Source organism: Neofelis nebulosa, chromosome 8 (assembly GCF_028018385.1).
Source record: "Neofelis nebulosa isolate mNeoNeb1 chromosome 8, mNeoNeb1.pri, whole genome shotgun sequence".
Lineage (NCBI taxonomy): Eukaryota > Metazoa > Chordata > Mammalia > Carnivora > Felidae > Neofelis > Neofelis nebulosa.
In genome coordinates this window covers 87,982,586-88,006,150 of record NC_080789.1, presented here as the reverse complement: position 1 = coordinate 88,006,150, position 23,565 = coordinate 87,982,586, and the positions used below count along the sequence as shown (strand labels likewise).

At 39.2% G+C, this 23,565-nt stretch overlaps 3 protein-coding genes across 3 annotated transcripts in view; all 3 read right to left on the bottom strand.

The window, feature by feature from the left end:
* Positions 1 to 23,565, bottom strand: part of LOC131519898 (cationic amino acid transporter 3-like) — a 96,968-nt gene that overhangs the window by 65,610 nt on the left and 7,793 nt on the right. The gene's annotated exons all lie outside the window — the stretch shown is intronic.
* LOC131519899 (cationic amino acid transporter 3-like) overlaps positions 1 to 23,565 on the bottom strand; it is a 224,937-nt gene that overhangs the window by 194,255 nt on the left and 7,117 nt on the right. The window lies entirely within an intron of this gene.
* LOC131519900 (cationic amino acid transporter 3-like) lies at positions 16,849 to 19,332 on the bottom strand. Its single transcript, XM_058743468.1, has one exon. It carries the CDS (start codon positions 19,099 to 19,101, stop codon positions 17,347 to 17,349), a length of 1,755 nt encoding a protein of 584 aa, XP_058599451.1. The 5' UTR covers positions 19,102 to 19,332; the 3' UTR covers positions 16,849 to 17,346.

Below are 23,565 nucleotides of genomic sequence, written 5' to 3'. Positions count from 1 at the left end.
CAGTGTGCAGCACAGAGAGGAGAACTGGGGGGAGAGAGAAGCCACGGAGGGTAGGGAACTATTTTGCTTTCAGAGAGAGGATGAAGATGGCAGTAGAGTATGAAAACAGCTGGAGAGAAAAGAAAGAGTACACAAGGACTGAACAAAAAAGGGAAAAAGGAGAAAGGAGAGGGTTTAAATTCCATTAAGACTGTATAAACAGGGAGCGCAGAGTCTGAAACTCTGCAGATCGATACCTGGTGGAGCTCTGATGGGAAGGGTGAATCCCCAAGAGTGGAGAGTGATGTCTGAGGGGTCCATGGGCCACATGGGGAGAGGCAGTTCCCCTACTGGGAGGACATTTGGTAGAGGCTGTGAGGCCATCCCACAGGCAAAGTTCCCAGCAGACCCCAGAAAACAGCCACATTGGCTGGTGCTAGAATTAGGACGTTAAGGGGGGGGAAGCCTGGTGCCAGATGTGTGTTGTAATTTTCCATAATCCCTGAAATGCTGCGGCTACACAATCATGTGAACTTTTTCCAGGGCGGGCTGGCCCTCCTGCCACAGTCTCTGGACACTGGCAGAAGCTCAGTCCTGAGAACTTTCCTGGGTGTGGCTGGCACCTGGCCATTGCTCAGTGAGACTCTCCCCCAGAAGGTCTGAGATGGTCAAAGCTGCAGTCTCTCAGAAGTGAGGGGTTAGGAAACACAGCTGCATCTGAGATAAAGCTCAGGAGGAGGATGCTGCCTGACAACCTGATTGCTTGGTCATAGTGTAAAAGCAGGGAGTGGATGGAAGTCAGAGACAAAGGAGGGGTGTGTGATTGCTGGTCAGCGAGAGCACAGAGTTCTGATACTACAGAATGGGTAGCTGGGTGACACTATTTTCACCTTTCTTGTGCATGCGCATACACACCTACATATGCCACTACAATCCACCACAGTAACCTAAGCAGCGCCATCTAGTGGAGAACAGAGTCCTTACACTAAGCCCTGCACAACTGAGCCAACCTCACTCTTCAGGAACACAAGTCTCTCTGCCTCCATAGTTTATGGACTATACAATGCTTCGTAGTTTGACTTCTAGGGGAAAGCGATGTAATTTCAATTGTATTTCAGTCTCTTTGCTGGTCCATCTATTCAATTTTCTTTTCTTTTCTTTTCTTTTCTTTTCTCTTCTTATTCTCACATATGGAAAGAGAAAAAATTTATTTTTATTTTCCATTTTTATTAGAAGTATTTTCTTTAATTTTTTCTACTATACTTTTTTACTTTTTTTGCAAATTTTTCAAATACTATTTTACTTCCATCATTTCATCATATTCTATTTCATTGTATTCATTTTTTATAATTTTCATTTTTTCTTTCTTTTTTTTCCCCTTTTCTTTTGTTTGTTTGTTTTTTATCTTTCCCTTTTTTCTCTAATCTATCAAGCTCCTTTCAACAACCAGAGCAAAACACACCTAGGATCTACCATCATTTATTTGATTTTTTTGTGTGTTGTTTTAATTTTTTTAATTTTATTTTTTTACCTTATTTCTTTTCTTCCTTCAAAACGATGAAACAAAGGAATTCACCCCAAAAGAAAGAGCAGGAAGAAATGGCAGCCAGGGAATTAACCAACACAGATACAAGCAAGATGTCTGAAACATAATTTATAATCATGATCATAAGAATACTAGCTGGGGCGAAAACATATTAGAATCCCTTTCTGTAGAGATAAAAGCTAGTTAGGATGAAATAAAAATGCTATAACTGAACTGCAATCTCGAATGGAGGCCACGGTGGCAAGGATGGATAAAGTAAAGCAGCAAATCAGTGATATAGAGGACAAATTTATGGAGAACCATGAAGCAGGAAAAAAAAAAAAAAGAAGGAGACTAAAGCAAAAGAGCATGATTTAAGAATTAGAGAAATCAGCGTATCATTAAAAAGGAACAACATTAGACATAGGGGTCCCAGAAGATGAAGAGAGAGAAAAAGGGGTAGAAGGGTTATGTGAGCAAATTATAGTGGAGAACTTTCCTAACCAGGGAGAAGACACAGATATCAAAATCCAGGAAGCACAGAGGACTCTTATTACATTCAACAAAAACCGACCATCAACAAGGGATATCAAACTTTGTCAAATTCAAATCACAAAATACTCAGGCAAGGAAAGAATCATTAAAGCAGCAAGGGAAAAAAAGTCCTTAACATACAAGGGAAGATAGATCAGGTTTGCAGCAGACCTATCCACAGAAACTTGGCAGGCCAGAAAGGAGTGGCAGGATATATTCAATGTGCTGAATTGGAAAAACATGCAGCCAAGAATTCTTTATCCAGCAAGACTGTCATTCAAAATAGGAGAGATAAAAATTTGCTTTGGGTAGTATAGACATTTTAACAATATTTGTCCTTCCAAATCCATGAGCATGAAATGCTTTTCCATTTCTTTGTTTCCTCTATGGTTTCTTTCATAAGTGTTCTGTAGTTTTCAGAGTACATATATTTTACCACTTTAGTTAGGTTTCTTCCTAGGTATCTTATGGTCAACTAATCTTTGACAAAGCAGGAAAGAATATCCAATGCAAAAAGACAGTACTTTCAACAAATGGTGTTGGGAAAACTAGATGGTTACATGCAGAAGAATGAACCTCGACGACATTCTTACACCATATGCAAAAAAAAATTCAAAATGGATGAAAGACCTAAATGTAAGACAGGAACACATCAAAATCCTAGAGTAGAACACAGGTAACAACCTCTTTGACCTCAACTGCAGCAACTTCTTACTAGACACATTGCTGAAGGCAAACATGAATTATTGGGACTTCGTCAAGATAAAAAGCTTCTGCACAGCAAAGAAAACAATCAACAAAACTGAAAAGCAGCCTATGGAATGGGAGAAGATATTTTCATTTCTGATTAAGCGTTAATATCTAACATCTATAAAGAACTTATCAAACTCAACACTCAAAAAACAAATAATCCAGTGAAGAAATGGACAGAGGACATGAATAGACACTTTTCCAAAGAAAACAACCAGATGGCTAACAGACACATGAAAAGATGCTCAACATAACTCATCATCAGGGAAATACAAGTCAAAACCACAATGAGATACCACTTCACACCTGTCAGAATGTCTAAAATTAACAACACAGAGAAAAACAGATGTTGGTGATGATGCAGAGAAAGAGGAAACTTCTTGCACTGTTGGTGGGAATGCAAACTGGTGCAGCCATTCTTAACAATATGGAGGTTCCTCAAAAAATGAAAATAGAACTACCCTATGATCCAGCAATTAAACTATTAGGTATTTACCTGAAGGATACAAAAATACATATTTGCAGGGATACATGTACCCCAACATTTATAGCAGCATTATCAACAATAGCCAGACTATGGAGAGATCCCAAATGTACACTGAGTAATGAATGGATAAAGAAGATGTGAGAATACACACACACACACACACACACACAGTGGAATATTACTGAAACATCAAAAAGAATAAAATCTTGCTTTTTGCAATGACATGGATGGAGCTAGAATGAATTATGCTAAGTGAAATAAGTCAATCAGAGAAACAAAAATATATTATTTTACTCATATGTGGAATTTAAGAGACAAAACAGATGAACATATGGGAAGATGGGGAGAGATGGTAGGGGAATCAAACCACAGGAGATTCCTGATGATAGAGAACAAACTGAGAGTTGTTGGAGGGAGGTGGGTGGGGGATGGGCTAGATAGATGATGGGTAATAAAGAGGGCAGCTGTGATGAGCACTAGGTGTTGTATGTAAGTGATGAATCAATGAATTCTATCCTAAAACCAATATTGCACAGTATGTTAACTAAAATTTAAATTTAAAAAAAGGCAAAGTTTTCTTGGATTGTTGCTCTGCTCTTAATAAGAAATTCTATAGAAGATTTTTTTTTGTTTCCTTTGTCTGCCAAAAAACCAATGTTTCTATGTTTTGCATTTATTTGCTCTTTGATTACTTAAGAGAACTAAAACTTCTCAATAGTAAAGGAGCTAAGTTATGCTAACAACCATAAAACTTTATGGAGAAGCTCTTATTGCCAGCTTCATTAAATAGATAATTAAATATTAAGTTTTATAATGATCTGTAATCCTATTTAGGTGTGTGCTTTAGAACTTTCTGAGGTTGAACAAATTTCCTAAGATTCGAATTCTCAATTAAGTCTTTTTGACTAATCAGGCTGGTTCATTTGGTGTGTTAATTACATGGGAAGCATTATCAAACACAATGATAATAAACCTTCTTAGATTGTGTTGTATGGGTACATACTGTAACTGTTCTAGAAAATATAGGAAATTCCTGAAGTTTTATTTTTTAATGTTTATTTATTTTTGAAAGAGAGAGAGAGTGAAAACAAGGCAGGGGGTGGGGGAGGGGACAAAAAGAGAGGGAGACACAGAATCTGAAGAAGGCTCCAGGCTCTGAGCTGTCAGTACAGAGCCCAATGCAGGGCTTGAATCCATGAACTGTGATATCATGACCTGAGCTGAAGACAGACGCTCAACAGACTAAGCCACCCAGGTGCCCAGAAATTACTGAAATTTTAATATGTTCAGGTATAGGGTCATCACTTGATATTCTAATTAGGAAATGCATTCACGGAAATACTAGATTTCCTCATCAACTGCATTATAGTGAACTCTCATCAGATCTTGAACCATATCCATTTTTGAGTGTTTCATCATTTATACTTATTGTTCTGATGCTCTTGCAAAATGTGTTTTGTCTTCAAGGAAATTCATGTAAAGGATTTTTGACAGATATAGGGTTTTGATATCTTTAAAATCACAAAACTAAACTGGGTAAGACTTTCTGGAACTAATGGAAAATCTAATTCAAACAGAACAATACTTAGTAACATGAGACTGTATGAATTGAGGAAGATGATTAGTTTTTGTGATTCTTGTTGGAAACTGCTGGTTCTGTACATCGGGTCTATCAGATCTAAAGAGACTTTCTTTTAAGATATCTAAGACATGATAAAATACTGTTTTGTGAGAAAATTGAACAATTTTAGCTTTTCTCTCTACCTGAAACACTCTAGAGCTCAGGAACTCCTGGTATTTTTTTCTTTCATGACAATTGCAGTTGTCTGCATAAGTTCAACAAGAATCTGTTCTCCTTGTAACGGGACACCACTGGAAACATTAGTTACTTCACAAGGGCTTTGACATAATGTCATGTTTGAGAGAGACATGCATAGACTCAGATATGACCAGACCGGTTTAATGAACTAAGGTTGACTTTATGAATCCAATAAAGACCCTTGGAAGTGTTGGCCTGATGGCTTCCTTACAGAGCTCCCAGCAGCCTTACCAGGTGAGTACAGAAAGTAAAGAACATCGTTTCCTGGCAGGTTCATGACACCTCAAGATATTTGGGGGATCTCTAGAAGAATTCACCCAAATCTACAGGTATTAGAGGCAGGTATTATGTCAAGTATTGGGCTTGTCTTCAAGCCTGGAGAGGCTTTTAAAAGTTCAATCTACAGATTCCTTATGAAAAGTTCCAGTGAATCATGTTTGAAAGAATCTATAAGGTCAATAACTATTCTTGCTGAGTTTATGTAAATAATTAGGTAAACTGTTAAAATGGGACTTGTTTTTCAAATAAAGTAGTCTTAACTTGGCTCTCTTTGGAAATGAGGGTGATTTTAGAGAGAAAAATTATGTTTCAATAATACACTTTTGTGAATGTTAAATTCTAGTTCTGATTAATTAGATTAACATTCTTTGAATGTTTGTTGTCTGCCTAAGCTAGACAACTTGAGGGAAACTTCAAATACTTGCCACAATAGTTCACGTGTAGACAATCTTCATGCTTGTCACTCTATGGGGACAATAACACCCCATGGGCATTTGATTACTTGAAGAACTGAACAATAGGATAGACTCCCAAAAAATTGGGTAATTCGGCTATCACCTTGACCAGATATATGTGACTGGGATAACCAAATTGCTCCTTAAAATCTGAAGTGTACCTCACTCCTTGGGGTAACTGTGAACTTGCAGAAGTAGTGGATGGCCCCACTTTCCTTATGACTGGATAGAGGATGCACTTGGAGACACTCATATTCACAGACAAAACTTCTCCCACTTCCAATGAGTCCTCATAATTATTATATTGTTAAGGCTAGACATAAGGCAAAGAGGGCTGTGTGATCCTTTAATCTAACCAAATTTTTTGTAAGTCTCTGTCATGTGCACCTCAGCCCCATCTACTAGGGAAGATTGATCAGCAAGAATTTCAGCTACTTTTTCAGTGTCTATCAGGATCTTTCTGATGCCTGGCCAAACATGCCTCTTGCTGTGTCCAAAGCCCACTTTCTCACAGATGCTTCCCTTAAATATCATCTTCCTGTCTCTTCAAAGTTGGAGTAATAGATAAAGAAGGCTGAGAGGAATAAGAGAAATGAAATGCCCCAGAAAGAAAGCAAGAAGAACTGACCATACAGGGAATGAAGAGGAGTTACAAGGATGGGAGGAAGTGGGGGAGAAGTTGCAAGGGGAGAATCAAAAGACTGAAGAAGCAAGAGCAGAGGGAGTTAAATATATAGGACCTTGTCCCCAACTCTACCAAGGAGGCCAGGGCCTTTGTGAGGAGGGAAACATTTGCTCTTGAGCTACCAACCAAACTATTTTTTAACAACAGGAATCAAGGCTCAGTAAAGGTGTGAAAGTTCCAGGTGCCAGTCTCACATTCCTGTTACCCACTCCCAAGCCTTTCCTAATATGACCACTGCTCTGCAGGGCACAGAAACTAAAACTACCAATTGTGCCAGGAGGAGGGGGCCAGGAAAGTAGTCAAAGGAAGACCCTGAAATGAAAGAACTAGGTGAAGACTGCCAGGAGGTTAGCAGACTGCATGCTCTTCACAGCCTTTGTTGTCTTCAACCTTGGAGTAGGGATCCAGGTATGGCTTGGGATGGTGTCTCCAAAGTAACTCAGGAGATATCTTTCCCCTCACTCAAAGCCTGAAAATCTTGACTAGGTCCACTATGGAGTACAGAGCTTAGAACCCACTGAGACAGAGGTGGGAGATGAAAGGGAGTCTCTATGACAGTAATTTGCCTCTCTCTATGTGTACTTCTGTCTCCATCTCTCCCAGCTTCTCACATACTGGTGCATCATTTCAGAAGCTTCCACTTTGATTTGTCGCCATGTGTCTAGCAAGATAAAATCTCTTAACGCCTGTTGTGCTTGCCAACTCCTAGGCTGGAGAAAAGAGGGCAGGATCCATCCTGAGGCAAGGGGAGGGCCCTGACTTCTTCTCTGCCTAAGGCAGGGGGAAGGTTGGGAGGTTGGACTAAAGAAGAAACCAGTCTTAAGGCTGGGTTGACAAAAATGCTTCCTGGTGGGAAGGCTGTTCTTCTCATTCTGTTATTAATTTTATTATATTTTTCTTCAGGTTAGAAATTGAATTAACTTATAATCATAGAAGGGTAAATATATGACAGTGACTATAAAGGCCTTTCCAGACCTCCCTATTTAAAGAATATTTCCTATTATTCTTTATCACAATACCAAGATTATTTCCTTTGGATGTTTATTATACTCTGTAATTATTTGAACTATGTTTTTTTTTTTTTTTGCTTATTGTCTGTTTCCCAAGAGAAAAAAAAAACCTATATTTGAATGACAAAAAGAATGAATTATGAATAAATATGGTATATGTGAACAAATCTACTGGTTGGATAAAAATTTCCTTATAATATGATCAATACCTGAAAGTATCATGTCCAGACCTATATTAATAGTACTTTTAATCAATATTCATAATGACTCTATTCTACATCTCTATCCATGGCTTCTTTCTCTACAGCTGTACACCATGCATGAAAGTTATTTAACAATTCTTTAGCTCTGTGTTAAGCCCTATGGAGGAATATAAAAATATACAGGATGCAGTTTACCCACTCCAGAAGCTTACAGTTGAATGAGGGAGAAAGGGAAGATACAGTAACACAAATGAGGACAATGAGCTATGGTAAGACTGACATAAAGGAGTAGAGGAAGTCAAAGGAAATAAATTTCTTCTTATGTGGATTATCCAGGAAGGCATGGGTAGGAGGTAATATTTAAAGTGGACTGTGATCATTGTGCAGAATTTTAGTAGTCAGAGGTTAAGAGGAAGGAATACCAAGGAAAAGACATAGCTACTGAGAAGGATTTCTTGACTTTTGGTATCATTTGATATTGAACTTCTCTTGATCAATAGAGAGTGAAGTACAGAGACCAGTAAAATTCAAGAAAAAGCCGCAAAAGCTGGAGACTTTGAATACAGAAAACAGGACCCAGGACCTGATTCCCAGCTTCTTTTGCACCTGGTCACACTGAAGGGATGTAGGTTTCAAATGAGACAAGATATCCATTATGCCTCCATCTATATGTCTCCCATCTCTTTTCTCCCCCCACTGTGTTCCACTGTGTTCTTTATTAACAATGAAATTATTTCTTAATATAATCACTGAAAGATCACAAAGCACAGAAAAGCATATTCTACACAAATTAAGTCAGGTGATTTGCATACCTTGGGAAAGGAAGAAATCTCTCCTCCTTTCACCTCCATAGTCAATTTTCCTCCACCTTCTGACATTATATGTCAATAAATATTTGTATTTTCTCCTTCTCTGGACAAGAGATGCTGTGAAATGTCTGATGTAAAGTAAAGATTGTCATAAAATCCCTCATAAAAAAGTCCAGCAATGGCATTAGAAGGTGGGGGAGGGGGTTCCTGTTCTGTGTCTGCCTTCAAACCACGTGCGGGTCATACCACCTCCTGCTTCCAGGAGTTTTGCTGCAGGTTTTCTAAAGATGTAAACAGAGACATTCAACTCCTCTTACCTTGCATCTGTCAAATTCATTGCTTTCTATGAAATTAGTTTAACAAAGTACCAGTTTCTCATAATGTCAACTCTAGTATCCTTAGTTAGTATATTTTTAATTCTCCTCTTTCTGGGATGACTCAAAAAGAGAGTCTCACGTGGAAGTAAAGAAGTAAATAAAGTGGCTTCTTTTATTATCTTCTGTCAGGGGGTTGGAGGAGAGGAGATGGTTACCTGGGTGGTGTACATACAAGAGTGGCTGTGTATTAGGCTAGAAAGTAAAAGACAGGAAGGGATTGCGTTGTGGATGCTATTTCTCTTTCTCTACAAACCTCTTCTGATTGTAGGAGATTTATAGGAGCTACAAAGAAGCCCAGCATCTTCACCATAAACTTCACAGAAGAAAACTCATTGAGTTCCCGTTGAAAGGAGATGAAAAGTGAAAATCAGGATTTGGTACAAACTCACAGACCAGGGCCAGGAAAGGAAGGAGGCCAGTTCTTTATAGCTAGTTGAAGTCCTTCAGGATTTGTGTACATGCACACAAACACACACACACACACACACACACACACACACACACACACGCATACACATAGGTATGCACACACCATACCCAAATACTCTAACAAATATGGTCATGTTTATAGTCCTACCAAGAAAAATGTACCCCTCCTCCTTGTGTACCCCACTCTCTGGTGCTTATTTCCACACAAATTCAATAATATATGTCCACATATCTGGCACATACACATGACTGTCAATGAGGTACTTTATGAATATAATATATTGAGCCTCTCCCCCTTTCCAGACTACAGGGTGGGGCACAGCGAAGGTTAATGAGAGAATGTATGAGTATAAGCTTACATTTGTCACTGAATGTGTCTCTGACTACATGCCACAAAACAAATATAAATTGTTTTTTCATTATTCACTATTTTGCATTATCCACTGTCTTTCAATTATCTCTATACCACCAAGTTTCAGTGATCATCTATCCCTAACTGAGCTGCTACTTCACGAAGAGTATAGCTCAGGGGTTAGTGGCATGAGCTTTGCTCAACCTTGGTACAAATGTTAGCTTCACTACTCACTTTGTACAAATTACTTCACTGCACTTTGTACCTTTCTGAGGCTTAGTTTCAAATTTTGTAAGGTAAGCATAACAATACTCAAATCATACACCTTTTGTATTAAATAGGTGATCATGTGAAGTGTTTGGAAAAAAAAAGTATAGGCTATAGTACTCAGCAAATGATAGCTATGTTTTCATCATCACTTTGTTGGCATTGGAGATACAAAGAAGTAATACATAAAAGAGGTGTTTTCTCTTCAGAGGTTTTTAAATCTCATCAATGACACAAGATAAATACATGGAGAGAGGAAGAACATGGAAACCCATAGCTGTTTATTTGAGTCCAAACATGCAACTTATTCTCCTAAATCCAAGCCCTGTTTACACTTTGTAGGAGATTTGGATGCTCTAATAAGATTTTTATTCTGTCATTCATCACTCCCATGCCTCACAGCCTAACATACACCACATGTCTATCCCAGCTTTTCACTTAACAAGTTGAGTGGAGAACTCTTGGGATAAAAAGTATTTTGAGAGTGTATTTTCTATATTTCCCTGTTTCTGGGCAGGAGACCACCTGAGGCATTCCAAACCCTAGTGAAACAGCCATGCACACAGCAAGAGTGCCTGCATCTTCCCATCCCTCCCTCCTATGGAAGACCCCATACGTAAATATAATAGAAAACACTGGCCTTTCTATGCCAACCATAAAACCCTGAGTGATTCAAGAAAGATGCATACTTTCCCAGGCTGGACCCAGTCTCATCTTCAAAGATCCCCTGCAATCAGGTAGAGCAGGTTGGGCCTTCTATCAGTTTCACTACTTCTGGCCCCTCTCCACATCCCATGGGAATAGATGGAACAGGACCATGGGAGGACATGTCAGGCATTCTCCTGCCCTGGGACATATTTTCCCTGTTGCTCTTTGAATGAACAACTGTTATTACTGTTGGGTCTACAGGAAGGGGAGAAGCTACTCCTTGTCCTGAACATGACTCCACTCTGATAGAACAGACAGGACAGTCACCAGGACTCAGGCATAGCTACACAAAGGCAAAACTAGAAGTGCCTGAGTACAGTTCTAGATGAGGTATGGATCTAGATAAACTTTTAGGTATAGTTCTGGATGGAGAGAAATGTTTTTTGTCAAGAAAGTCTCCCAGAAAATAGTTTTCAAGGACTAGCACAGTGCTAGCCTGAAAGGAAGAAAAATTTTCTGTACCAGAGAAATGTGTAAGGCCCAATTCAATTTAACATGAATTTATTATATACTCATTATGTTCCTGAAGCCCACCTGGATGCTCTGGGGGAGTAAATAAGATACACTCCTTGGGCCTCATGGGTGGCTCAGTCAGCTAAGCCTCTGACTCTTACTTTTGGCTCAGGTCTTGATCTCAGAGTTCATGGGATCAAGCCTCTCTTTGGCTCTGCAATGACAGGTCTGAGACTGCTTGGGATTCTCTCTCTCTCTCTCTCTCTCTCTCTCTCTCTGCCCCTTCCCCGCTCACTCTCACTCTCTCAAAATAAATAAAATTAATAGAAAAAAAAAGATACACTCCTTACCTGTGATCTACAATCAGGAACAAAATAAAGAAAATAAAGACACTCAGATAACTGTGGTATTTTATTTTTTCATTCCAGCTTTACTAAGGTATAATTGACATAAAATTATAAGATATTTAACATGTACATTATGGTAATTTGATAGACATATGCATTGTGAAATGATTCACTATGATTTCCTCACTGTGAAAGGATTAAAGATGGTATCTTAATCTAAATGTTAGATTAAGTGAAGATAAGTGTTCAAAGGTACCTTTGCTTTCCTCACTTCATCTTTACATGTGGAGGAGCTTCAGCTGGAGCTTTGGTTTTCAAAGAGTGATCCCTAGAACCTCAGCATCTCCTGGGAATTTGTTAGAAGTACAAGTTTTGGGATCCATCCAGACCTACTGAATTCCAAATGCTAGGGGTGAGGTCCAGCAATCTTTGTTTTCACAAGCCCTCCAGGTATGGGACACCTGCTGAAGGTTGAGCACCACTGAGCAGAGAACTATTCCTGGACTCACTCCACCTCTGCCTCCCTCACCATGACTTTCATTAGTGAGTTGAAGAGACAGACAGCACTGGGCATACCCAGCTCAGCCTCTTCCAGTTTTTTGTTGATTTTCTTTTTTTATTTAGTGCTAAGTTGCCCAAAGGACAACTCCCTTGCTCAAACAAGAGAAAATCTAATAAAAGCAGACTCTCTCATGTGGTAGGAAGCAGGTGGTGCTCAGCACTACTAGGGATGAGGTTCTTTGAGAGAATTAACAAAATTGACAAACCACTAGCCACTTTGATCAAAAAGAGAAAGGAAAGGACCCAAACAAATAAAATCAAAAATGAAAGAGGAGAGATCACAACCAACACAGCAGATATAACAACAATAATAAGAGACTATTATGAGCAATTATACTCCAATAAAATGGGCAATCTGGAAGAAATGGACAAATTACTAGAAACATATACACTACCAAAACCGAAACAGGAAGAGAAACCGAAACAGAAATAGAAAATCTGAACAGACCCATACCCAGTAAGGAAATCGAATTAGTAATAAAAAATCTCCCCCGAAAAAAGCATCCAGGGCCAGATGGCTTTCCAGGGGAATTCTACTAAACATTTAAGGAAGAGTTAACACCTATTCTCCTGAAAGTGTTCCAAAAAATAGAAATAGAAGGAAAACTTCCAAACTCATTCTATGAAGACAGCATGACCTTAATTCCAAAACCAGACAGAGACCCCACTAACGAGGAGAACTATAGACCAATTTCCCTAATGAACAGGGATGCAAAAATCTTCAACAATATATTAGCCAACTGGATCCAACAATACATTATATATATATATATATATATATATATATATATATATATATATATATGTGTGTGTGTGTGTGTGTGTGTGTGTGTGTGTGTGTGTGTGTATGTATATATTCACCACGACCAAGTGGGATTTATACGTGGGATGCAGGGCTGGTTCAATATCTGCAAAACAATCAATGAGATTCATCACATCAAAAAAAGAAAGGAAAAAAAAACCATAGGATCCTCTCAATAGATGCAGAGAAAGCAGTTGACAAAATACAGCATTTTTCTTGATAAAAACCTTCAAGAAAGTAGGAATAGAAGGATCATACCTCGAGATCATAAAAGCCATATATGAACGACCCAATGCTAATATCATACTCAATGGGGAAAAACTGAGAGGTTTCCTCCTAAAGTCAGGAACAAGACAGGGACCTGTCACAACTCTCGCCACTGTCATTCAACATAGTATTGTAAGTCTTAGCCTCTCCAATCAGACAACACAAAAAAATAAAAGACATCCAAATTGGCCAGGAGTTCAAACTTTCACTCTTCACAGATAACATGATACTCTATATGGAAAACCCAAAATATTCCACCAAAAAAGTGTTAAAACTGATTCATGAATTCAGCAAAGTTGCAGGATATAAAATCAATGCACAGAAATCGGTTGCATTCCTATACACCAACAATGAAGCAACAGAAAAAGAAATCAAGGAATCGATCCCATTTAAAATTACACCAAAACCCATAAAATAGTTAGGAATATATCTAACCAAAGAGGTGAAAAATCTATATGCTGAAAACTATAGAAAGCTTATGAAAGAAATGGAAGAAGACACAAAAAAATAGAAAAAGACTCCAAGCTCCTGAATAGGAAGAACAAATATTGTTAAAATGTCAATACTACCCAAAGCAATCTACATATTCAATTCAATCCCTATCAAAATAACACCAGAATTCTTCACAGAGCTAGAAAAAATAATCCTAAAATTTGTATGGAACAAGAAAAGACCCTGAATAGCCAAAGCAATCTTGAAAAAGAAAACCAAAGCAGGAGGCATCACAATCCCAGACTTCAAACTATACTACAAAGCTGTAATCATGAAGACAGTATGGTACTGGCACAAGAACACACTCAGATCAATGGAACAGAATAGAGAACCCAGAAATGGACCCACAAATGTATGGCCAACTAATCCTTGCAAAGCAGGAAAGAATATCCTATGGAATAAAAATAGTCTCCTTAGCAAGTGGTGCTGGGAAAACTGGACAAAGACATGAAGAAGAATGAACCTGGACCACTTTCTTACACCATACACAATGAACTCAAAATGGATGAAATAAACTCTTACACCATACACAATAAACTCAAAATGGATGAAAGACCTCAATGTAAGACAGGAAGCCATCAAAATCCTCGAGCAGAAAGCAGGCAAAAACCTCTTTAATCTTGGCCGAAGCAACTTCTTACTCAACACATCTCCAAAGGCAAGGGAAACAAAAGCAAAAATGAACAACTAGGACCTCATCAAAATAAAAAGCTTCTGCACAGTGAAAGAAACAATCAGCAAAAGTAAAAGGCAACCAACGGAATGGGAGAAGATTTGCAAATGACATATGAGATAAAAGGTTAGTATCCAAAATCTATAAAGAATTTATCCAACTCAACACCCAAAAAACAAATAATCCAGTGAAAAAATGGGCAAAAGACATGAATAGACACTTCTCCAAAGAAGACATTCAGATGGCCAACCGACATGAAAAAATGCTCAATTTCACTCATCATCAGGAAATTCAAATCAAAACCACAATGAGATACCACCTGACACCTGTCAGAATGTCTAACATTAACAACTCAGGCGATGACGGATGTTGGTGAGGATGCGGAGAAAGAGGATCTCTTTTGCATTGTTGGTGGCAATGCAAGCTGATGAAGCCACTCAGGAAAACAGTATGGAGGTTCTTCAAAAAAACTAAAAATAGAACTACCCTAGGACCCAACAATTGAACTACTAGTTATTTATCCACGGGATCCAGGTGTGCTGTTTCAAAGGAACACATGCACCCCAATGTTTATAGCAGCACTATCAACAATAGCCAAAGTATGGAAGGAGCCCAAATGTCCATCGATGGATGAATGGATAAAGAAGATGTGGTGTATATATACAATGGATTATTACTCAGCAATCAAAAAGAATGAAATCTTGCCATTTTCAGGTACATGGATGGAACTGGAGGGTATTATGCTAAGTTAAATTAGTCAGAGAAAGACAAATATTATATGGCTTCTCATATGATGACTTTAAGAGACAAAACAGATTAATATAAGGGAAGGGAAACAAAAATAATATAAAAACACGGAGGGGGACAAAACATGAGACTCATAAAAATGGAGAACAATCAGAGGGTTACTGGAGGGTTTGTGGGAGGTAGGATGGGCTAAATGGGTAAGGGGCACTATGGAATCTACTCCTGAAATTATTGTTGCAGCATATGCTAACTAACTGGGATGTAAATTTAAAAAATAATAATAATTAAAATAAATAAAATAAAATATAGCCTCATTAATGTCAGAGGCCATTTCATCTTTTTTATTTCAGTTTTTTTCTAGGTATTTTATTTCTAATATACAGGGTTATTATATGCTCCATGTCTACTATATAATGTTTCAACAATTCCACACATTTCTCAGTGTAATCAAGACAAGCATGCTCTTGGGGCGCCTGGGTGACTCAGTCAGTTAAGCATCCGACTTCGGCTCAGGTCATGATCTCACAGTCTGTGGGTTAGAGCCCCGCATCGGGCTCTGTGCTGACAGCTCAGAGCCTGAAGCCTGCTTCCAATTCTGTGTCTCCCTCTCTCTCTGCCCCTCCCCTGCTCATGCTCTGTCTCTCTCTGTCGCAAAAATAAATAAAAACATTTAAAAAATTTAAAAAAAAGACAAGTGTGCTCTTAATTCCTTTTATCTATTTCACCTATTCCCCTGCTTACCTCCCCTTTGGCAACCACCAGTATTTTTTTTTTCCTGTATTTAGGAGTCTGGAGTGGATTTTTTTTATTTTTTTATGTGTTGTTTTCCTTAAAGTTTGTTTTATTTCTTAAATTCCACATAGAGTGAAAACATATGGTATTTGTTTCTCTGACTGACTTATTTTATTTAGCATTATACTTTGTAGGTTCATCCATGTTATTAAAAATGGCAAGATTCCATTCCTTTTAGTGGCCAAGTAATATTCCACTGTGTGTATTGGGTGAGTAATATTCCATTGTGTGTGTGTGTGTGTGTGTGTGTGTGTGTGTGTGTGTATCTCACATCTTCTTGATCCATTCATATATCAATAGATACTTGGATACTTTGGTTGCATTCATTTCCTGGTTTTGGTATATAATGCTGCAATAAACGTAGGGTTGCATATATCTTTTCAAATTAATGAAACTAAAAAGCTTTTGCAACAGAAATGGAAACCATAAACAAACCAAAAAGGCAACCTACTGAATGGGAGAAGATATTTCCAAATGATAGATCCAAAAAAAAGTTTAATATAAAATACATAAATATCTTATATAACTCAACACCAAAAAAACAAATAATCCAAGTAAGAAATCCAAATTAAAAAAATAGTTCAGCATAGGACATGAATTGAATTTTTCCAAAGAAGGAATAGATGGCCAAAGACATAAGAATAGGTACTAGCATCACTAATCATCAGGAAAATGTAAATTAAAAGCACTGTGAGATATATCTTTACACCTGTAAGAATGGATAAAATAAAAAATACAAAATAACTAGTGTTGTTGAGGAAATTGAGAAAAAGGAACCCTCACGCATTGTTGGTGGGAATGTAAATTGGTACAGCTACTATGGAAAGCAGTATGGAGCTTCCTCAAAAAATTAAAATACATACCATACAATCAAGTAATTATACTACTGGATGTGTTTTAAAGTAATCCCTATACTCAATGAAGAGCTCAATCTCACCACTGCAAGATCAAAAGTTGCATGCTCTGAGCCAACCAGGTCCCCTCCCCCAGCTACTGAATATTTAACCAAATAAAATGAAAATAATTTAAGAATTTTTTAATATTTATTTATTTTTGAGAGAGAGAGACAGCATGCACAAGTAAGGTATGTTCAGAGAGAGAGGGAGACACAGAATCTGAAGCAGGCTCCAGGCTCTGAGCTGTCAGCACAGATCTGACATGGGGCTCAGACTCACGGACTGTGAGATTATGACCTGAATCAAAGTTGGATGCTTAACTGACTGAGAGACCCAGGCACCCCTAGTTTTTTAAATATTTTTTTAAAAGGCAGTAAACAACTATAGACATAATTAACAAATATACAAGTAAGAAATAATAAAGAAGAAAGCAAAGCCACATCCTTCATTCCACAATAAATACAGAGCTCTATTAGTGTTCCCCCATATCAGCATCCCATGGGAGACCTAACTTTCTATGTGCTCAAAAATACTCTCTACTATTATGCAAAGGGACCAGACTGCATTCAGGTGTTATTTTATCAAACAGAATATGTACTGGCACTGCTGAGTTCAAGGTCTACGATTTTGGCCTTAACTTAGGTGGGGTTAATAGACCAGGCTGTGCTGGATCCCATAGCTGAAATAGATAGCAAACCCAATCAGCATCCAGACACCAAATCGGGCCCAGGTGGCAGCTGTCATCTGCATCATAAGGTAAACATTCATGAAGATGCTCAGTAGTGGGACAAGAGGCAGAGCAGGGACCTTAAAGTGAAGGGAACTGGAGCTCTGAGGCTGTCTCCAGATGACCCCAGTAAGCCCAGTGATGAGCACCAGGAGCAGCACAACCACTGAAATCCACACTGGGTCTCCAGAAAGCAGAATTGGCCACTGGGCCAGCACCAAGCAAAGAAGAATTAGCAGCAGAGCAAGCAGTGAGGAGCAAACACGGACAACCCGGCCAGAGAGTGGAGTTGGGGAGGAGCTGCCTGGAAAAAGTAGTCCTTGTAGAGTTAGCCTTTCTGCTGCCAGTCCACTCTCCTCCTGAACCATTGGTTCATTTCCTTCACTCTGCTGATATCGAAGGATGAGAACACAAAGAGCAACCAGGGAGTAAGCTAGCAGAGACTCAAGTGACCTGAGGTCCACAAGATCAGTGAGTTCCAAGAAGAATGCCATGTTTGCTGCAATAATACTAAATATCACAGAAGCCATGATGCGGGAGTATGAGCCAGTACGCACTCTAGCAAGGACAGGGAACAGGAGGCCATCTTTTGCCATCATGTGTATCAACCGACGAATGGGGAACATAAAGCTCAAAAGGCTGGCAGAAAGACTACAGAAAAATCCAAAAGCTACAACATAGTATGCAGGTGCCCAGCCAATAAGGAAAAATGCCTCAGGCAAGGTGCTCCCACGTTGAAGCTGATAGTAAGGCACCATAAGCGTAAGTGCTGAGGAGACACCAAAATACAGCACAAAGCAGATGAACAGTGAAATCATAATGCCCATGGGGATGGAACACTGAGAATTCTGCTCTTTCTTGACTGTTGTAAGAATGATGCTGAAACCTATAAATGCATAGAAACAGGTAGCTGTTCCATGGAGAATCCCCTCAAAGCCAAATGGCACAAATCCTCCAGAGCCCAGAGGGCCCAAGCTTGAGGTGTCATTGAGTCCAGCTTTTACATAGTCGTCTTCTGTGAGCTTCCAGTTTTGCAGGTCTCCCTTAATGAAGCCAGAGATGATGAAAAAACCAAGAACCAAAAGTTTCACCAATGTAATCACTTTGGCAACCAGGAAAAATGTATGAAATGGCAGAGTCTGCAATTCGATGAGCAACAACATTAGGCCCACAACAATGAAGCCTAGATATTCTGCAAGTACTTGGGGAACATGAGGTGAGATGTTCTCATTAAGGGTCTGAGCGATCTGGTTCCCAAACAGGTTGGCAAAAACTAAGGTCCAGGCACAGGCCACAATGGCTGTATCAGCAACAAAGGAGAGGATGAGGTTCCAGCCACTGAGGAAAGCCCAGAGTTCACCTATAGTGACAAAGCTGTAGAGATATGCAGAGCCAGAATGGGGAACCTGGGTACGGGCACTAATCTCTGCATAGCACAGCCCAGCCAACACAGAAGTTAGGCCAGCCACCAAAAAGCAGATCACAATGGATGGCCCTGCTTGACTGCTAGCCACCTCACCAGCCAGGACATACACACCTATACCCACTGTGCGGCCCACACCGAGGGCAACTAAATCCAGAGTGCTCAGGTGGATGTTAACTTGAATCCCATGCTCTGTTGGCATATTTTTGCGTACCAGCTTTTGAAAAAATCTGCGAAGTATCTGATACAGCATTCTAGCTGGAATTGAAGAAGATTCTAGGATCAGACAGCTGTATCAAGCCCATGTAGTCTGGGATCAGTCTGGGATCATGTTTGGTGAGGCTGAATTAAGCTAAGTTGACTTGGGGCTGCCACAGTCCATTGGTCAGGCTTCAAAGATGCTGTTTTGTATTTCTTCTGGTGTCTGTCATCCCTCCATAATGCCTAAATAAACAATAAATTCATATTGAACAATTGTGTTCAACCAGGCAACAAAAGCTCAGAAGTCCAACATCACTTGTTGAGCACAAATATAGAAACTGACACTAAAGACATCATAGAAAAGTCAACCGTGCTTTCTCCCCTGAAAAACTGCAAAATACTTCCCAACATTTCCATTTTTACACACCATATGACGTAATCTCACATGGATTCAACTAACTCATGTAGCTTCATGTACTAATTAAGCTGTAAGACACAACAGGGTTTGAATTTATTGTGTAATAATTCACACCATGGATGTTTGTGTGGTACTTGAACATGAGTTATGACACATTAATTCACAGACGAGAGGGCCTCATTGCAGTTATAGAACCATATTTTAAATACCATCTGAATTTAAAATACAAATATTGGTCCCCCAATCTTAAAACCCTTAGCCTCCAAATCAGCTAGCCAATGTCAGACGTCACTATGGCCCCCTTTCTCCTCATTCTGTATCATTCATTTAGCTGTACTGATGGCAAAAAATATACACTCCAACCCTTTTCTTTACCCACTTAGGCCCACATGGGGTGCTGTGAGAAGACATGAAGGGGGAGAAAGGGGCAGGGCCTTCATAAACACCAGTATGAAAGAGAGAAACATGCTGTCTGGTGAGAAAACACTGGAGAAATGGATGAAGCAGCCAACCAAGGGTCCATGAAAGGGAGAAGAGACAGAAAGGCCATTTTGTGAATTCTGACATTCAATAAACCTCACCCAAAACAACCAAACAAAAATTTACCACATGTTTTATGTCCACAGTTAAGAGAGTATGAGGGGTAGAGAGAAAAGAAATAAGTCACCTAGCTCATAGCTCACAACCAAAACAATTCCCTCTGTCTCCTCCCTCTCTGGCTTCTAGGAGAGAAGGTGAGCTCATTTCTGCAGATGGTCTCCTCAGTGGCCTCACTGTGCTCTATAAACACCCTGCACCATCTGTGATGTCAGTTTTCAGCAGCCTTGGAATCTGCCCTGCTCTGTGAGCTTGTATTAAAACACTAACTGTAACTCCTCAGTAATTTTTCACAAGGAGTTATTTTTAACTCCCACAAACCATTGTCTGACTATACTAAATATATTTTCTTAATTAATGTACACCACATGTGGTTCTTCTTTTTGCCTCCTCCCCTGCTGCTATTCAAATGGCCCCTCCTCAAGGAGAATAAGTTTTGGATGAACAATTCACAGCAATGCCCCAGAAAAGTAGTGGAAAACAGAGAACACAAAGTCATGCAGCCCTCACTTTCCTCTCTACTCAGGCTTTGATTTTGAGAGAATTTTTAGCAAATGTTGTCAGAGGTTTGTAAAGACAGAATAATCAAGTCAAAATTGAAAAATATTTTTTATACATTATCAGAAGGTATGCTTGGTATTGGTTGGACTTCCATCTACGAATCCATCTAGATTCCTTATTTGCCATTTACCAGTTCCAATGTTATGATGTACCAACAAACACATCTGACCAATAAGGAAGGTCAATTAACCCATGGAACTTTCTGCACAATGAATGTGATTGATGTGTCTCCACCCACCCCCAGGCTTCCAAACCTCTTGTGGTTCACCAATGCCCTTCCTTCATAGTCTTACCTGTTACTGATTCCTCCAACCTCATCTCCTGCCCAGTTCCTGCATTCAGCCATGAAATTCTACACTGACCCCATCCCCTTGCCTCTAATGCCCCCTTGTTTTCTTCCTATAGCTAACCCCCACTTCTCTTTCAGTTCCCAGCTCAGAAGGTGCTTCCCTAGGAAGTTTCCCTTGACACTTATGCTGCCCTTACCCTTATGAGTCTCCTAGCACCCGGCTTACCCCATGTGCTATTTATTCTAATATATCGACATTTTAGGTCAGCTGCCAGTCTCCTCCATTAGACTGTGAGTTAGGTGCACAAAAAATATTTGTTGAACAATTGTATAAACAGAGAAGAGAAATCTGAAAGAGCACATAATCAAATATTCTTATCTACTTGATTTTGAGTATACACTTTGTAGCCAAGCAATCTTTATAAACCCAGCTAACGTAAATATATAAATGGTATCATCTTCCCTGTAGAAGGCAAGCAAAATGTAAAGTGTGGAAGAAAAACCAACTGTAATAAAACTTTGACCACAGATAATGCCTGGCAAGTATGATTCACACAGGGTGATAAAGAATTGTTTCCTTTTGAGGACACTTGTCTTGAAACTATCAGGTTGCCTTGGGTTATATGCAATGAACCACCCATGCCCAATTAGAGAATCCCCACTTTTTTGAAGGCATCATACTCAGGCCTTAAAATCTAGGTAGGATGTCCTAAGGCAGAGGTCTCACTTCATGGGACACAGGGAGGCATAATGAAGACAACTGGGGGACACTTTCAAACTTCATAACCTCTCCTTCTGGAATTCTTGTCCAACTAGCAATGTACTTCCCATGACTGCTCTAAACCACCCCAAATGACAAGAAATTATCATCAATTTCAAAGCAAAGATATTGTAAAGCTTCCTTCACAGGAAGGCAGCACAGTTTAGTAGTCAAGAGTAAGGCTCTGCAGGTAGATGGTTCAGGTTCAAGTCAAAAATCAACCTCATAGTTGAGTGACTGTGGACAAATTAACTCACCTCTCAGTGTGTTAGTTTTCACAACAGTCAAATGGGAGTAAAAGTAAATACCTCATAGAGTTTTTGTCAGGATTTAGTGAAATGATGCCTGTAAAGTACTTTGCTCAGTAACTAGCATATAATATGTACTTAATATATTCTACCTAATACTTAATATTCAAATCTGATCCACAGTCCCCAAACTTTGAAAATTAGTCTTTATAAATGTCTAGCCTCAAAATCACCCACTAAAACTCAAGCCTGTTAGCTAGTCCTCATGAAACAATAAAAACAGTTTTATTCCATAATTCACTTTGAAACCCTAAGAACTCTAATTAGACACCCTCTTACATGCTGGTGCTAACCCCTTGGGGGTCCTAGGCTTATTGAGTTAGACCAGGCATCCAAATATCTAAGGCTCAAATATAATAATAATAATAATAATAATAATAATAATAATAATACATAATGAGGCAGATGCCTCATCTTATTTCTGGAAGAGTCAGTGCTGCGTACTACAGTGGTAAAAGCGTTGAACATTATATGAGAGATTTTGGATATCAGCGCTGGCTCTTGTGCTTGACTACATAAACTAGGGTAATTTGCTTAATATCTCTAAGCCTCAGTTTCCTCATCCATAAGGAACCTTACTTTACTTCCCTTATTGGATCAGTATGATAATTCCATGAAAAGATACAAACTGTAATGTACTGCTCTTGGGAAATTAACTGGGTCCACCATCCTGAAGCACAATCTTAGTGGAATTAAGAATGCACACATAGTCAGCACTGTAGTTGTTGAGTGGATGGATGTATCTAAATACACATGTAGAGCATAGACTGGAAGATCATTTATTAAATACAGGAAAGTAAGTACCCTCCCCACCCCCCACTGTGAGGAGGGGAAATGAGAATAGAGATAGGAATGAAAGGGGAAAATAAAATACATTTTGTAAAGGGGTCTGACAGGAAGCAATGGGGCTAATAGTTCATGACTGAGGGAGCTGTTGACTCCACTCTGCACTACAGGTTTAACAAAGAAATTGCATGAGAAAATGTGAGAGTACAGGGTTTAGGGCATGATAAATGGCAGGCAGTCAATAGATTTTAATTGAAGGGTAACTGGATCCTATAATCATCAGGACATAGAGAATACAGAGAAAGACTACCCGCTAGAAAGAGGGTGGAAAACAAGGGAAGATGGGACACCCCTCCCACCAGTTCCCTCTGAACCCATTTCCCTTTTCCCAATTCCTCTTTCTCCTTCAGCTCCTTGTCTCTGAAGGCTTCTTACTGGGCACTAAGGATGCTTGTACCTCTTTACTCCCTCTGAGGAACCATATCCAGACAACTACCTCCCCACAAAGACATGACAGCGGTTCTTCACATTTGTTGAATCACAGAGCCCTCTGAGGTTGGTCACCTCAAAATAATATTCTACACTCTTCTGAAGTCCATCCATGGGCCCTGAGCAGAAATCCCAGAGGACCATCTGAACGGAAGGTTTAGAGATGGCTAATGCTTTTGATCATTTCTGTTTCCCTCAATTTTGTTGTGCAAGGTCGCCCTTGTGTTCTTCCCACCTTTACTGAAGATGAGGGAAAGTGGGATAAAGACAAAGTATGATGATCCAGAGAAGCACCCCACAGGAAAAAA